Source organism: Pristiophorus japonicus, chromosome 1 (genome assembly GCF_044704955.1).
Source record: "Pristiophorus japonicus isolate sPriJap1 chromosome 1, sPriJap1.hap1, whole genome shotgun sequence".
NCBI classification, from domain to species: Eukaryota; Metazoa; Chordata; class Chondrichthyes; family Pristiophoridae; genus Pristiophorus; species Pristiophorus japonicus.
The window spans coordinates 413,978,796-413,996,706 of record NC_091977.1 but is presented as its reverse complement, the minus strand read 5'-3'; the positions used below and the strand labels follow the sequence as shown (position 1 = coordinate 413,996,706).

General features: G+C 42.6%; 1 protein-coding gene across 1 annotated transcript in view; it reads right to left on the bottom strand.

Moving 5' to 3' along the window:
* LOC139267338 (uncharacterized) overlaps positions 1-15,303 on the bottom strand; it is a 79,068-nt gene extending 63,765 nt beyond the window's left edge. The window contains exons 1-6 of the mRNA XM_070885548.1: positions 15,188-15,303; positions 14,987-15,097; positions 8,372-8,491; positions 7,242-7,380; positions 5,189-5,373; positions 2,303-2,411 (exon numbers count right to left, since the gene is read on the bottom strand). Of these exons, the coding sequence (XP_070741649.1) occupies positions 2,303-2,411; positions 5,189-5,373; positions 7,242-7,380; positions 8,372-8,491; positions 14,987-15,097; positions 15,188-15,274 (751 nt within the window). The 5' untranslated portion in view covers positions 15,275-15,303. The remainder of the gene's footprint in view (positions 1-2,302; positions 2,412-5,188; positions 5,374-7,241; positions 7,381-8,371; positions 8,492-14,986; positions 15,098-15,187) is intronic.
* Between the last annotated feature and the right edge of the window lie 2,608 nt (positions 15,304-17,911).

Here is a 17,911-nt window from a genome sequence, read left to right as displayed (position 1 = left end):
GGGGAGCAAAGGAGGGAGGGAAAGAGGCTGAATGGCCGGGCCCAAGACTTCGGGCTGGATTTCCAGGTAGGTGGCGTCGGGTCTCGGGGGTGGGGAGGGGGAGAGAGAGAGAGAGAGAGAGAGAGAGAGAGAGAGAGAGAGAGAGAGAGTCGGGGGGTGGGGCACGCGGAGGTCGGGTCGGGTGGGGCGGAGAGCAGAGGTCGGGTCGGGCGGGAGGAGCCTTATCCATGCAGCCCCAGTGAGGCCATTCGGCCAGGGCTAGGGGCTGCGTGCTTCGGGCCCCTCCCACAGTTTTGGGCGCCTGGAGCTACTGCACATGCGCGCCCACTGTAGCGCATGTGCAGAGGTCCCGGCACTGTTTTCAGCGCAGGGACCTGGCTCCGCCCCCCACAGCTCGTGCTGCGCCGCGCCCAGCTCCAGAGGACCTGCAGGAAGCCGGAGAATAGGTAAGTTTTTTTCAGGCGCACTTTGTGGCGCGTAAAACGGGCGTCCAGGTCCGGGCTGCACCATTTTAGGCGCAGCCCGAAACTTGGGCCCATGGACTCTTGTCGATCCTTCGTCCCTCCTACTGTGCCTGCCCGCACTGCAATCAGTGATTTGGTTTCATAGCTGTCGCCCTCCTGCAGCAGCACGCGCTGCTCCCTGCAGCGGTATGCCACTGCACGCTGCTCCCTCCAATGGCCCCGGCCTGCTGATGGTTTTGCAGGTCGGAACCGCGCCGATTTTCGGGCCGGGCCATCGCACGCTGCTCTCTCCAATGGCCCCGGCCACCAATGCCTCTTGTTGGTCGGCACAGACACGATGAGCCAAAATGGCCTCCTTCCGTGCTGTAAATTTCTATGATTTTATGAAATGCTTTTTGAAGTTCATAAAAAGACCTATACTGTATTGCCCCCAGTCTCAACAGATTCCATCAGGTTGATCAAACATGACCTAGCTAAAATCACAAAATCACAAACTATCATGCTTGGGCTAGTTCACTGAAAGAACTATCCAAGTTTCATTCCCCTGCTCTTTCAAATTTTTATGATCCAATTCCCTTTTAAACATCATCATGGATTCTCCTTCCACTACAGCTTCTGGTAGGTAGTGTCCTATTAGAAGTTCTCCATTTTTTTTTTAAATCTTTAAATTTATGTCCTCTAGTTAATGATGCACTTACCAGTGGAAATAGCTCCACTCCCATTCAAAACCCTTCATAATCTTATACACCTCAGATATCCTAGCTCCTCTAACCTTTGCTGCTCGACTAAAGAGCCCAAATTTCTGTAGTAATTCTTCACAACCAAATCCTCATTCCTAGAGCACATTATTTAATTCTATGCCTCTTCATGTCCTTGACATATTTTCCTAAAATTCCAACAGTGGTCTAACTGGTGATTTGTATAGGTTTAGCCATGCCTCTTTGATTTTACTCAATACCGCCAATTAACAAACCCGCATCCCATTTGTACTTTTTTTTTTAAAAACAAAGCTTCAACACATCATTCCAATAAAATAAATATATCTGAACCCAAGTCTCTCTGCTCCTCTACTTTTCAAGTTTTATGCTTCACAAATCCATGTTGACCCATCTCTATTCAGTCTATGTCCTTGAAGCATTCGCTTATCTTCTCTAGTAATTTCCTACTACTGACACAAGGCTCACCAAATATCAGATTTGGCTCATCTCGTTCCCCCTTTTCAAACAGAGGTTTAATATTTGCCACCCCACAGTACAATGGCATAGCTCCTGTCTCTAATGATTCTTTTATTACACTTCAAAAAATTCTTCATTGGCTATAAAGTGCTTTGGGATGGCTGTTGGTCAAGAAAGGTGCATATAAATGCAAGTCTTGCTTTTCTTTTATTAAAATGAATGTTTAGTTCCTCCACTAATTCCAAACTAACCCCTTTCAGAATTCAAGGATAAGTACCACTTGATCCTGGATTAATTTTTTAAGCACTCTCAGCCCCTTAATATTTCTTATTCATGCAATCATCAATTGGTTGCCCTTCTACTTCCTCATCCACAAGCTTTTGGGTACTTAACCCTCAACTTGCCTCCAATACTGAAACAAAACAACAATCAGATAATGCTGCCATTTCCTGATCTACCACAATAATCTCAAATTCTAAAATTATTAATTATAACAACATTTCTTCTACCCCCAAATTCTGCAGTCTATGATAGGTATGAGCCAACTCAAAAATCATTTAGTTCTTAATTGTGCAAAATAAATCCTTTTGACAAAACAGTTGTATGTATATGCATCAAATCCTTCCATGCAGAACAGGCTTCGTTAAGATAATAAAAAGATACCTAGTTGATCAAAGGCTACAGAGACTGCCGGAGTGATGGAGCTTGGCTGTGCCAGATTCTTTGGGCTGCTCTTGTTGGTTGTCATCCTCAAAGGGCGACATTCTGTCTCCTAGAAGAAAAGGAGATGCTATATGCTTAGAATGTCACTCCAATATCCATTTGTATTCCTGAAATATGCAGTGCATATGACACTGAACCAATCCAGTAGTTTTGTCCCAATAATCATGGCTAACCCAGTTTAAAAAGGATGTGTTAAAATATTTTAAATTTATGCATCTTATTCATTTTATATATTTTTTTTTTTATTCGTAGCCAATCTTTCCAATTCTTTGTCAAATCACAAACGCCAGAGGTCACCTTGCACACATCAAGGATCACTCTGCGCCAATGCTCTTAGCCAAAAGGCCGAGAGCCACTGCACCGTTCCTGGAAGTACTGCAATACCAGGTTCGTGCCATGGAGGTGGATGGGTCAGCAACCCGATTACGAGATCCACATAGTGCACCCGTAGCAATTAATTTGAAACTTAACCTATTTGGGCAAACATCAGTACAGAACACTCTACCAGAGAACTGTATATTTCTTGGTGAAACCAGCAACTCTGGACTATATCATACCACAGTAATAGGTTTCAGTTTAATTTGTATTTGAGACGCAAAACATTGCGTTAATCCATACATGAAAAACAGGTAATGGTAGTACAGGTTGAGCGTCCGAAATCAGGAGTTCCAAAATTCGGAATGTTCCGGAATCCGGACACCGTGTCAATCCATGGTGGGGTCATCTGGAAGCCGGGAAATGTTCCGAAATCCAGACTCCCCCCGGCCCGGCCCTCACCGGCCTGACCTCACCCGCCCCGGCCCTCGGCCCGACTTTGCCCTAGCTCTATCTCGCCCCGGCCCAACTTCACCACGACTTCACCCGCCCCGGCCCTCACCGGCCCGACCTCGCCCCAGCCTGAATTCGCCCGCCCCGGCCCTCGGCAGCATGACCTCACCCTGGCTCGGCTCACACCATCCCCCCCCCCCCACTCCACAACCACATCGGCCCAGACAAAGACGTTCCAAAATCCGGAAATACCCGGAATCCAGAACGGCCTCGGTCCAGAGGTTTCCGGATTTCGGCCGTTCAATCTGTATAATCAATATTGAACCTCCTATTAAAAAGGAGGCAATGACCTTGTTTTAGTCAATCTCATTCTGTTCTATTGTAACATTGGCATTAGAATCAACAGCATTAAACATAACACAAGAAATAGGAGCAGGAGTCAGCCATACGGCCCCTCGCGTCTGCGCTGCCATTTTATACGATCATGGCTGATCTGATCATGGACTCAGCTTCACTTCCCTGCCCACTCCCCATAACCTCTTATTGGTTAAGAAACTGTCTATTTCTGTCTTAAATTTATTCGATGTCCCAGTTTCCACAGCTCTGAGGCAATGAATTCCAGATTTACAACCCTCGGAGAAAAGAAATTTCTCCTCATCTCAGAATAAGGGGCCGCCCATTTAAAATTATTATGCCCCCTAGTTCTAGTCTCCCCCATCAGTGGAAACGTTCTCTCTGCATCCACCTTGTCAAGCCCCCTTATAATCTTATACGTTTTGATATGATCACCTCTCAATCTTCTGAATTCCAATGAGTAGAGGCCCAACCGACTCAACCTTTCCTCATAGATCAACCCCTCATCTCCGGAATCAACCCAGAGAACCTTCTCTGAACTGCCTCCAAAGCAAGTATATCCTTTTATAAATTGAAAACCAAAACTGCATGCTGTATACCAGGTGTGGCCTCACCATTACCCTGTACAATTGTAGCAATACTTTCCTGCTTTTTATACGCCATCCCCTTTGCAATAAAAGGGGAAGATTCCATTGGCCTACCTGATCACTTGCTGTACCTGCATACTATCCTTTTGTATTTCATGCACAAATACCCCCAGGTCCTGCTGTACTGCAGCACTTTGCAATCCTTCTCCATTTAAATAATAACTTGCTCTTTGATTTTTCTCTGCCAAAGTGCATAACCTCACACTTTCCAACATTATACTCCATCTGCCAAATTTTTTCCCACTCACTTAGCCTGTCTATGTCCTTTTGCAGATTTTGTGTCCCCTCCTCACACATTGCTTTTCCTCCCATCTTTTTATCGTCAGCAAACTTGGCTACGTTACACTCAGGCCCTTCTTCCAAGTTGTTAATATAGATTGTAAATAGTTGGGGTCCCAGCACTGATCCCTGCAGCACACCACTAGTTACTGATTGCCAACCAGAGAATGAACCATTTATCCCGACTCTCTGTTTTCTGTTCGTTAGCCAATCCTCTATCCATGCTAATATATTACCCCCAACCCCGTGAACTTTTATCTTGTCCAGTAAGGTAAGTGCATCAATTAGTGTTTTTGAACAGTCCCAGTTACACTTTTCTTCCAGCGATTTTAAAGAAAGCACTGCTTCATGTAATGGAAATAGGCAGGCAAATCTCCTTAGCATTGAAAAAAAGACTAAATGTTTGTGTCACCAATAAGAGAATACATTATCTAAATCTATTTTACAGGAATTTTATAATAAAACAGGCTGACTCATGAGCAAAATAGGTGAGTTATGGTAATTTCCACTTGTGAAATGTAAATGATACACCACAGGTTTTCACAATACATCACATCAGCTCTAATTATAATTTGGTCCCATCTGCAAAAGACCTGATTTAATAAATATTAGATAAAGTTATGGTTTACAACATTTTGCTTTAGTTCATGTACATTTCAGTAGGGCACAATACAAAAGCAATTGATTTAGAAAGAACATTTATGAATATTACTACTTTCCAAAAATAAAAAAGGAGTTTCATAACATAAATCAGTGTTCATTTCCACAATCATATTACCTCGCTCAGTGTGGAAAAGATTGCAGCCTTGATAGCTTCTTCTTGCCAGGTTTGGTGACTGCCCAGTTTTAACACCTCATCACCGATATGTGGCTTTAAATCCATCTTTTGATATTGTCTGCCTTTTATGTGATCAAAGAGCATGTCCAGTGACCTTGGCAAGATACCACCATCTTTAGCAGTACCTATAGTTGACCAAGAGTATAAGTATCTGAAGGAGGTAATAACATTCTACATTTTACAGATAGGTGAGCAAGTCATGACTTCAATTTCTGAAAATCTTAAAATCAAAAATTGGAATACATTTAAATATTTAATTACTGAAATTGAAGTATTGAACACTTTAATTTTAGTAACTTTAAAAAAGGTTATGACTTCAACATTATAGTTTTACACCTAGACCTTAAAATCATCGAGGTATACTTGTCTCCAGCAGTTTACCATTTGTGCAAGTTATATACAGGTTACTTTTAGAAATACTGGATAAGTTGCCAATGAAATCAAGCTACTTCACTAGATGATCAGGATAAGAGCCCCCCCCCCCCCACCGGATATTATATTAATATGTCAACAACAGTAGATGAATTTATCTAGGATAAATTTAAGATAATGTATATTAAGATAATTTTAAAATATATTTAAACCAAAAGGGAGTCCATCACAAAAACTACAAACGGCTGTGATCTATGGACTCTCCAATGGGATACAAGTCATATGTCAGACAGTGAGTTGGTTATTGTTTGATCCACTCAAACCATAATTTTCACAATCTCTGAATTTATGGGGGAAGGGATACCTTGCCTTCATGACCAAGGTCAGAGCATGTGGATTCAGGGGACAAGTAACAGAATGGATAACAAGCTGGCTACAAAACAGAGCGGGTTAAAAGCAAAATGGTGGGAAGTAGTATTCCACAAGGATCAGTGTTGGGACCACTGTCAGAAGAGGAAACAGGTTTTTATCAACAAATTACATTATTTCAAATGCAGCTGTAAGTAGTTGTAACAAAAATGTAATTTGTTTTAGATTAATTTGAATTCCTTATTACTAGTAATTGTATAAACAGGATTAATTCAGGCTTCTGTTAGCTGTTTCTGCAAGGTACAAAAAATACATTTGATTCAGGCAGGAAAAGGTCAATTATGAATCTGGGTTTCTTTAAAATGAAAGTTTGAATTTACTTATGTTACTTTAAAGGCAGAGACATTGTCTTCAGCCATTTTTTGTGAATTATTAAGTTCCAACAATCAAATATTTCAAACTAGGGGACAAACATCTTAATGCAATTGACAAAGAGCAAGCTAACCATCTAATATGAATATATAAAATGTATTTTTTGTGAATAGGATTTGTTTTAGCACACAATTTGAAATTATACTTCAATGGGGAGTTTATCTTAGAAGGCAGACTACAAGCAGCACTGGGCTAGTTTAACTTCAATCACATGAAGTGAACATCCATTTAAGGTTCAAAGATAGCTCTGAGAAGTATCTATTATTTTGACACAGCAAGAATAGCAAAGTTTGCAATTACTGTAAATAACACTTATGGAACACAGTTAATTTACCTATTCTTTATTAAATTGCTTGGTTTATAGCCAGAGTTTTGGTCCAAGAGTGTGTTGTCAATCTGCCTACTGAAAGCAAGTAGAAGCATGTTGCAACAGATGACACATTCTGGTAAGCTAACTCTAGTTCATAGGGGAATGAAGTCTGCTTACAGAAGTAGTTAGTGATGTTGAACCAGAATAGAATGTCCAGCACAGAATCCAAAAATGAAATTGTAACTTATTTAGTGAAACAAAAGCTGAAGATTTCAATAATGAAAAGCCTCGGACAAGGCCAGAGGAAATCTAGATATTTATTATACTACCATAGTCATGGAGGAAGTTACTGTTTTATCTTTTCAGAAGTTTTACCTATGGTTTGAGTTGTACATAGTCAACAATAGGGCAAATTGTACATGGCTTTTTGAATACAACAAGCTTATAATTAGTAACAATTCTTCTTTGGTACCATATATTTTGATCTCTTTCTTCTCACTAACTCCATACCTTGAATAGTGTAGGTCTTCCCAGCATTTGTAACTCCATAGGTAAACACCAAACTGTTTTGCCCTTGGAGGTATTGTTTGACGAGATCTTTTACTGTGCCATCAAAGAATGCTTTCTGACTGGTTTCCTGCCCAAAGATCTAACAAAAGGTGATAAAAGAACTGGGAAGGAATGTTATACTTCTAAATTATGACCAATGAGAAGAACTCAAATATCAAAAAGTATCTAGAACCACAACTATCAGGAAAGACTGAATAGACTGGGGCTCTTTTCTCTGGAAGAGAGCAGACAGAGGTCTTTAACAATATGAAGGGGTTAGATAGGGTAGCCATGGAGAGGACGCTTCCACTTGAGTCTAAAACTAGGGGCCATAAACACAAGTCATTAATAAATCCAGTAAGGACTTCAGGAGAAATTTCTTTACTCAGTGGTGAGAATGTGGAACTTGCCGAGAGGAGCGGTTGTGGTGAATGAAAGGATATGTTAAAGGGGTTAGATGAAATAGGTTGGAAGGAGACTTGTGTGAAACATAAACAGCATAGACCTGTTGGGTTGAATGCCTATTTCTGTACTGTAAATCTTATGTAAAGGTGTGTTTTTTAGCAATTTTATTCCCACCTTCATTTTATGCAAAGATTCCAGTTTGCAAACAAAGCAAATTCAGTACAAAAGACAGTTCAGTGTATTTTATTCTGGCATTTAGGAGGTTGAGCAAGGAAATACAAAAGTAAACAAGCACGTTTGTAACTATAAATAGTAATTATGGGCCACAAAATTGATAGACAAAGGACATTTTCTGGATGAAAAATTGCAAATGATGGAAAACCGACAAATCAAAAAAGCCAATGTGGGCAATAGTTTATTTTCAGTAGAAGAAACAGAAACAATTAAAACAATTCAGAAAATTTGCTTTGTGAAATACATCTTCAGGACCACTGTGGAGTATTCAAGGGAAAAGAGAAGGTATATTACAGAATTTTTTGAAAAGTCAACAGCAAATTTTGTAAATTGACAATCATTTCCAAAATGAAAAAGAACAGGACGCAAAAACATCAATTACAGTTCAGAAGTGGTTGAGCGCAGTTTCCAGCAATCACGATTACTAAAATATAATAAAAGCTGTTACTCACCTGAGAAAATGTAAATTTATGTACAGCTTGTCCAATGCCTCTTTCACTATTCTTCATAGTGGTTGAATGCTTGGGTGCTTCCAATACAACAGTTTCCGAATCTTCTATTATTACACAATCCTGAACCACACATGAAGATTGCAAAGTCAATAAAGCTCATGCCAAGCTCATAAAATAGCAACGTGTATTTATATAGCACCTTTAATATAGTGAAATGTCCCATGGCACTTCACAGTATTGTGAGATAAAAATGTGACACCGAGCCGCACAAGTAGAAATTAGCGCAGGTGACCAAAAGCTTGGTCAAAGAAGCGTCTTGAAAGAGGAAAGAGGGGTAGAGAAGTGGAGCAGTTTAGGCAGGGAATTCGAGCTTGGGGGCCAAGGCAACCGAAGGCATAGCCACCAATGGTTGAGCGATTATAAATCAGGGATGCTCGGAGGACAGAATTAGAGGAGCAGAGTTATCTCCCGGGCGAGAGGGGGCTGGAGGAGATTGCAAAGATCGGGAGGGGCGAGGCCATGGAGGGATTTGAAAATAAGGATGAGAATTTTGAAAATCGAGGCGTTGCTTAACCGAAAGCCAATGCAAGTCAGCGAGCACAGGGGTGATGGGTGACCGGGACTTGGTGCGAGTTAGGACACGGGCAGCCAAGTTTTGGATCACCTCTAGTTTACATAGGGTAGAATGTGGGAAGCCAGCCAGGTGTGCATTGGAATAGTCAAGTCCAGAGGTAACAAAGGCATGGATGAGGGCTTCAGCGGCAGATGAGTTGAGGCAAGGGCAGAGACGGGTGATGTTGAGGTGGAAATAGGTGGTCATTGTTATGCTGCAGATATGCGGTCAAATATGACACCAAGGTTGCGAACAGTGTGGATCAGCCTCAGACAGAGGTTGGAGAGAGGGATGGAGTCAGTAGCTAGGGCATGGGGTTTGTGGCAGGGACTGAAAACAATGGCTTCTGTCTTCCCAATATTCAACTGGAGAAAATTCCTGCTCATGCAGAACTGGATGTCGGACAAGCAGTCTGACAATTTAGAGACCGTGGAGGGGTTGAGAGAAGTGGTAGTGAGGTAGAACTGGGTGTCGTCAGCATATGTGTGTTTCCGGATGATGTTGCCGAGGGGCAACATGTGGATGAGAAATAGAAGGGGACCAAGAATAGATCCTTGGAGGAGACCAGAAGCAACGATGCGGGGGTGGAAAGAGAAGCCGTTGCAGATGATTCTCTGGGTACGATTAGATAGATAAGAATGGACACAGGTGGAGAGATGTTGGCGAGAGAGTAGTCAACCGTGTCAAAGGCTACATACAAGTCAAGAGGGATGAGGAGGGATAGTTGGCCTTTGTCACAATCACAAAGGATGTCATTTGTGACTTTGATGAGATCCGTTTCGGTACTGTGGCAGGCGCAGAAATCAGATTCAAACACGGAATTGCAGGAACAATGGGCACAGATTTGGGAGGAAACACCACATTCAAGGACCTTGGAGAGGAAAGGGAGGATGGAGATAGGGTGGTAGTTAGCAAGGAAAGAGGGATCGAGGTTTTTTTTTTTAAATAAGAGAGGAGTGACGATGACAGATTTGAGGGAGAAAGGGACAGTACCCAAGGAGAGCGAACCATTAACAATGTCAGCTAACATGGAAGCCAGAAAAGGAAATTTGGTGATCAGCGGTTTGGTGGGAATAGGGTCAAGGGAGCAGGAAGTGGGTCTCATGGACAGGATGAGCTCGGAAAGGTCACAAGGGGAGGTCGGAGAGAAACTGGAGAAAAATGTGAGGTCGGGGATAGGGCTGCGGGCTTCCTTAGAGGAAGTTTGGCCCGGTGGGCTAGGGAAAGGAAGGGAAGAGGCAAAGGCAGCCGTCAGGCGACATTGTTCGCATGCCTGACACGAGACTCCCAAAGCAAGCGCTCTACTTGGAACTCCTACACAGCAAACGAGCCCCAGGTGGGCAGAAGAAAAGTTTCAAGGACACCCTCAAAGCCTCCTTGATAAAGTGCAACATTCCCACCAACACCTGGGAGTCCCTGACCAATGATCGCCCCCAAGTGGAGGAAGAGCATCCAGGAGGGTGTTGAGCACAGAGTCTCATCGCCAAGAGCATGCAGAAAACAAGCGCAGGCAGCGGAAGGAGCATGTGGCAAACCAAACTCCCCACCCACCCTTTCCTCCAACAACTGTCTGTCCCACCTGTGAGACTGTAATTCCCATATTGGATTGTACAGTCACCTGAGAACTCATCTTTAGAGTGGAAGCAAGTTTTCCTCGATTTCGAGGGACTGCCTATGATGATGATGTCGGAGATGAGGGTGGAGACTGGGGCGAAGAGTTTAAAAAGGTGGTTTGCAGTGGAGAATAGAAGCCAGTGTTTATCTTTACATTCCAGAATGATTCTGGAAGTGTGAGTGATTTAGGCAGACGAGAGCAGGACCCAATAGTGCTTTATGAGTTCCAGCCAGATCTGGCAGTGAATGGCTAAACCAGTTGTCTGCCATATCCATTCAAGTCTGCATCCCTTGGACTTAAAGGGAGCGAAGATCAGGGCTGTACCAGGAGGAACAGCCAGGGTGAGAGAGAGAGTAATTGTTTTAACAGGGACTAGGGCATCAAAGATGGCGGTGAGGGTGTGACTGAGCAGATCGGTGGCTGAAGAGATGTCATGGTGAATGGAGGGCCAAAGGCTGGACAGTTGGGAGTTGATAAGTGCAGTTGTAAGAGAGTTGGGAGAGTGCTTTTTCCAGGGGTGGACACAGGAGGTGGTAGGGTTGGTGGTCAGAGATGGCCTAAAAAGAGTACTAAAGAGAAGTCAGATAGGATCACAGTGCAACAAATAGGAGTACAGCTAGCTCCTATCCAATGGGCTGGAAATATTCAAGAGAGCAGACCCTATTCATATAATTCTAATAAATGGGCTGTTAAAACCTTGGTTGCAGAAAATATATTAGAACTGCTAAAAAGGAACAAACCACCCAACACCCAGTAACATTGGGTAGTGTCCCTTTGTATTGCATATTCCTTTACAGAGACAAATAATTTCATCTGCACACCTGATCAGTGATGCACATTTTGATTAGAGCTGTGCCGAGCAGCCTCACATTTCTGATGAGTATTTATAGTGGCAGGGTCTGCCTGTTCTTTACAAAATATTGTTTTATTACTTCAAGGCTCCCACTTGCAAGTATTTTTAAAAATTGATTATTTCCTCAGTATTAACCAATTACATCCCAATCTTTAGAATGCTTAGGAAATGACATTACTTGGCCGAAAAAGAGTCTCTACACAAAATGATCGCCTACTTTAGGGGCCAAAATTGCCCTTCTCAACAAGGCCTCTGGCCGCCTGAAAGCAGCGGTCACGGGATGGCCACCGACTCTACGCTGAGGGACCGCCATTTTGTACATTGCCCTTCATCGCGGTCAGAGCGGTGTAGGGGACCGCTCCGCCCATTTTCCCATCGCGGCATGCACACACCGACCCCTTACCGACCGACAGCGACCATTTCCCGAAATTGCCCCGCGGGAAATATCCCTTTTGCATATTAGCCCCGCGGGAGCAGTGCCGCCCAGTGCCACCAACAGCTTTTTGTGTCGGTGCACTTCTTGTTGGTCAGGGGCACAGCCACCCTTAAAGGGGAGGTGGTGCTGCCGCCGGCGACGCCATTTTATTTTTTATTGTCAGCCGACTGCCAGGTCAGCTTGACAATTATGCCCCTGGGTTCAGCCAGACCCCCCAACAGGCAGCCTAGCACCCCCTCTTAGGTGCCAAGCCACTGTCCTGGCCGAAAACCTCCCTTGGTGGCCCAGTGGACCGAACTTAAAAATATGCAGAGCTCGCAGCGGCCCTCCCCTTTAACTGAAAGGGAGACACGTTGTGACATGTTAGCGCGATGCAGTACATCTGCAACACGCTGACATCATTAGCGCAGCACTGATGAGGGATTGGGGCAGCCGACCTGCTGCAAGGGCTCTTCTGCCCTTCAGCCGCAACTACATCCACCCCAAGCAAAAAAAACTTCCAAGCGCTGAATATCGATGGCATCTCTGCCGCAACCCATGCAGCGGAGAAAAATTTCAAAAAACGGAAGCTGTGCCCCATTTCGGGCGGAATTGAATTTCGACCCCATAGTCTTTTCAGGTGCCAGCTGTCTCTGAATTTCTAGAACTTTCTATTTTTTAATTATTGTCCACAATTTTCAGTTTTTAAAACTGTTGACTTCCAACTCACTTCACGTGACTAAATATATTTTTGTTATTGATTTGAATGTCTCGTTACTACCGAAAGTACAAAGTTAATTTAGTTTCTCGGGGCAATTTCTGCAAGCACACATTTTATTCAGGCAAGCAAAGGTCAACTAGTATGCATCTGGGTTTGTATCTTGTTTTTTTGTCAGACCAAAGTGGACTTTAATGTGTTATTTGCAATTAAATGCAGAGGCTTTGGGTTAAATTGGTCTTATGGTATTGTTAACGGAGAGACAGTGTTAATTTCCGACTATCAAATATTTCAAACGGGGTGGGGGGGTTGGAGAAACATAAATCATACACAAGAATGGCTAACTATTCAATATTATGAAAATACATTTTTTTGTATTAATGGGTTTGCATCAATGCATTTCAAAAGATTTAGCACGATATTTTTGTAGGTGAAGTTACTGCAGAAGTCGCTATACAGTTTGAAGCTACAGCCTGCATCAAATTAGTGATGTTTGGCAAAACAATGCCATGGAAAGAACTGAACCCATGTTTAAGTTTTAATGTATCCTGAAAATGACAGCTCAGAGAAAGTTTATTATTTTGAAATATAGCAATGTTTGTAAGTCACAGTAAAGAAAAGGTTTTGCATGAGGTACTGTTAATTTACTTGTTCTATATTAAACAAGAACATGAGAAATAAAAGCAGTGATAGGTCATACAGCCCCTCGGGCCTGCTCCGCCATTCAATAAGACCATGGCTGATCTTCAACCACAGATCTACTTTGCCCACCCGATCCCCATATCCCCTGGTTCCTTTAGTATCCAAAAATCTTTGATCTTAGCCTTAAATCTACTCAACGACTGAGCATCCGGAGACCTCAGAGGTAGAGAATTCCAAAGATTCACCACCCTCTGAGTGAAGAAATTTAACAGTTCTAAAGAGTCGACCCCTTATCCTGAGACTGTGTCTCCTAGTTCTAGACTCTCCAGGGGAAACAACCTCTCAGCATCTCAACCAAGCCCTCACAGAATCTTATACATTTTAATGAGATCACCACTCATTCTTCTAAATTCCAGAGAGTATAGGCCCATTCTACTCAATCTCTCCTCATTAGGACAAATCCCTCATCCCAGTAATCAATCTAGTGAACCTTTGTTGCACTGCCTCCAAAAGGCAAGTATATCCTTCCTTAGGTTCAGAGCCCAAAACTGCACACAATACTCCAGGTGTGGTCTCAACAAAATCCTGTACAATTGCAGCAAGTCTTTCTTTACTCTTGTATTCCAACCCCCTTATAATAAAGACCAACATATCATTTGCTTTCCCAACTGCTTGCTGTACCAGCATGTTAATATTGTGGCTCATGTACAATGATACTCAAGTCCCTCTGAACATCAACATTTAATATTTTCTCTCGTTCTATTCTTCCTACCAAAGTGAACAATCTCACATTTCCCTACAATACACTCCATCTGCTAACTTCTTGCCCATTCACTTAACCTGCCTCTATCCTTTTGCAGACTTGGTGTCCTCCTCACAGCTTACTTTCCCACCTAGTTTTGTATCATCAGCAAACTTGAATACATTACACTTGGCCCCTTCGTCTAGGTCATTAATATAGATTGTAAATTGCTGAGGCCCCAGCACTGATCCTTGTGGCATCCCACTAGCAACAGCCCGACAACCGCAAAGTGACTCTTTATTCCTATTGTTTTCTGCCCGTTAACCAATCCTCTATCCATGCTAATATTACCCCCAACCCATATGCCCCTAGCTTGTGTAACAACTTTTTTGTGTAGCATCTTATTGAATGCCTTTTAGAAATCCAAATATACTACATCCATTGGTTCACCTTTATCCACCCTGCTAGTTATGGCCTCAAAAATAAATTCATCAAACTAGGCTACAACTTGCCTTTAAAAAAAAATTAAGAAGGTTTTCTTCAATATTTTCTTGTGAAAAGAGAATTCTGGTTATAGGAAACAAATATAATATATTCTATTCTTCTCACAATGAATAACTTCACATTATACTCCAGCCAATTGGGGGTCGAAATTAGTCACAGATGATCATTTAATACTGCATATTCTGTGCTGCAATAAAGCTTTTTTTTTTAAAAAAAAGAGTGTTGTCCCGATGCTGTTTCATGGATCTATGCACAAAACAATTCCAAAATTGCTCATCTTAAATGGTACTAAAATGTAATAACCTTGGCAGTCGTTAGCTTCAGAATTCTTGATGGAGGATAATTATGCAAAAAGAGATCAGAAAATGAATTAACAGCCAACCCATCAATCTCGACAGGGAGATGAATTATACTGAAATGTTTTTATTTCAAATAATGTAAATTCGATAAAGATAAATCACATTTGACTACACAGGAAATAAATCACTTTACATGTCGATTGCATTTGCTAACCTTGGATTCGTCATTTGCCAATTCCGCTTTTAAAAATGGCCTCACTCTCAGATACACCTTCAGATCTTGATCCTCAGTAACAGGTAAACTGCCTTTTACCCGACTGTGCGCCTGTTCGGATTAAGCACAACAGTAGGTCAAACACTAACTGGGATAGTTCAAGTGAGGCAATATCCTGAACTAAAACCGTGAAGGACCAACCTTCAAACATTGTGGAGTTGAGAACCCATCTGATAAATCACATGGCAGCAGCTCTTGAGTTTGTGCTTCTTGTCGTTCAGGAAACATGGAACATGGCTCTTCAGACAGAGAGAACATGATTTCTAGAATCCCAAGAGGAAAAAAAACAATTATTCTTAACCCGATATAAACAAGTACAATTCCATTTGGAGCCCCATGCAAAGCCTAGCCCCAGAGCAAAGTGGTTGAGTGTCTGTATCCCCAATGAACTCGAATCATTTAAACACACTCAGTGAGCTGAACGGCTCGCAGTTTTGGTGCGGACTGAATGCCTCCGAAGGGCTGTGTTGAAATATCCCAGTCGAAGTTTAGAGTCACAATTCTTGCATCAAATCAGTTACAGGCAACGAAACACACTGGATTAATGTGTGAAAAATGCGGGAAGTTTTACAAGTTTGTTCAAGAGTTCATGGCCAGAGTAAACTAAAAGTCAAGCTCAGCGGGGCTTTAACTTGGAGACAATTGTTGGTGCTTCACAATCACCAATCTTTTGGGAAAAGTGAATTTTTCGTCAACCTTTAACACGACACAAAGTGAACAAACACAATTAATCCGTACTCACTGCATAGAAAGGTTTAAACACGACCAATAGTATTCTGCCGCTGCCTTACGAGACAAAAATCTTTTTAAAAGACATTTTTTCCTTTAAATTGGGAGTTATTGGCACCTGTTGGTGACGTCACATTAATTTATTCTTAAAGGAACCATTCATTCAGCTTAAAGAAACAGAAAAAAATCCCCTTCGTAATAATTGCCGTTGGAAAATAGATCAAGAAGCCAAATGTTAATAATGAACTTAGAATATAAACACATATAAAATATATGGTCATACTGAAAGGCACAGTTAATTTGTAATAATGTGCATAGCCTCTTTGTTTTGTTAGTAAATATTCTCTGAAATTAACAATTGAAAGATTAAACTGTACAACACAGTGTTGCTTTTTACCACTTTTCCTTACTCATTTCAAAATATGAATTTGACTCAATGTTAATGTTAGATGCAGTAAACATCCTTGATCGGTAAGTTGCAGTCTATACATCATATCACAGGCCACAGGGGTTAATCTTTGTTTTAGTATTCTAATATTTAATGTAATTTCAACAATACTTTCAACTGTTAAATATAAAATCAGGAAGATGATCGCATAGGATGTTTTAAATGTTCTTCATCTGGGTTTGAATATTTGACACAATTGGGCTCGATTTTCGGCATTTAGCATTTGCGCACGTTGTCGGGCAGAATTCGCAGCGGAGCGAAAAATTTTGCGCTGGGTTAACGTTAGCGGCAGAGTGAGGATCTTTTGCCGAATGAAAGTTCACAAGGAGCGTTGCGTTAATTCTGCCGTTGCACCATAGGCTTTGTGCATCAGAGCCGAAAGTTCCGGCACTGATACAACCTGCCCTTCTGCGCATGTGCGATTTTTTTCTTCCCGCGTTTCTGGTCTGGTCTCCTGTCACAAACGCTAATGCAGGGCGTGGCTACTACCTGCGCGTGCATGCACAGTACAACCGGGGCTGAATCAGCCATTTCACACTTGGATTTTGATGATGGAGTAGGATGATTTCAGACAGCGTCCCAGGCAAATCAGCCACGAGGCTAATGAATCTCTCGTGGGGACTGTGGAAAGAAGATGGCAGGAGTTACATCGTAGGGGTAGATCTAGACCACTGCTATCCATATTTAAGAGGACTTGGCGAGAAAATTGCTGAGGAGGTCTCTGCCTCGGACACTGGTCAGGACTGGCACACAGTGCCGAAAGAAATTTACCGATCTCACCAGGGTCGTCAGAGTGAGTACCATTTTCATGCATGCACTCCCTCATTACTTGAATTATAAATCTGACACACTATTTGTTCTCATGCTGTTGGTGCCTCTTAGCACTCTGTGGGTTGCCTCCTCAAATGCATGACACATAGGTAGGCTTCGTTTGGCACCCTATTTGCCATCAATGATCTTTACACATTATTAAGATTGCTTTCTGAGATCTCATAAGATGGCTCCCCACTTCAATGTCCTCCTGATGAAGCACGTGCAACTTTCAAGGCCATTAAACAGAGGAATGTATTATATTCAGACAGTATGGTATAAGTGCTTTGGTGGCTATCTGTGCCACAAGAGCAGATGACCCTCTTGTAACCATTCCCATTTTCATCTTTGCAGGCAAAGAAGTCTCATAATTGCCGTGAGCAGGTGCGGACAGGCAACAGTCTGCCTCAGACCTTGCCACTCACAGACATTGAGGACAGAGTGACAGGCCTCATCGGCATCACTGGTCCAGCATCTGCCACTGGGGGCACTGACCCCCACTCAGATACTGAGGTTAAGTCCTGCGCACTCTCTGGGTTGGGGCAATGCCCTGCAGTGCCTTTGGACTAGGTTGGGGAAATGTCCTGCAGTGTCTCTGGACTACATATAATGGAGTAGTGGCAGTCCTTCAAATGATCCTGTGCAATGCCCCCTCCCTTGCTGCTAACCACTCGTCTCTTGCTTTCTACTTCCAGGTGACCAGTCACAGGTGCAGCATCCCTCAAGGGAACATTCCACGTCAGGCCATCATCTGGAGGAGGAGGAAAAGGAGGATACCAATGAGCCGATTCCAGTGCAGCATCATTCTACCCCTGTTCCACCACCGGCACTCAGCTCCTCTGAGGATGATGTGACGTTCTCGGGGTTCGAGGAATCCG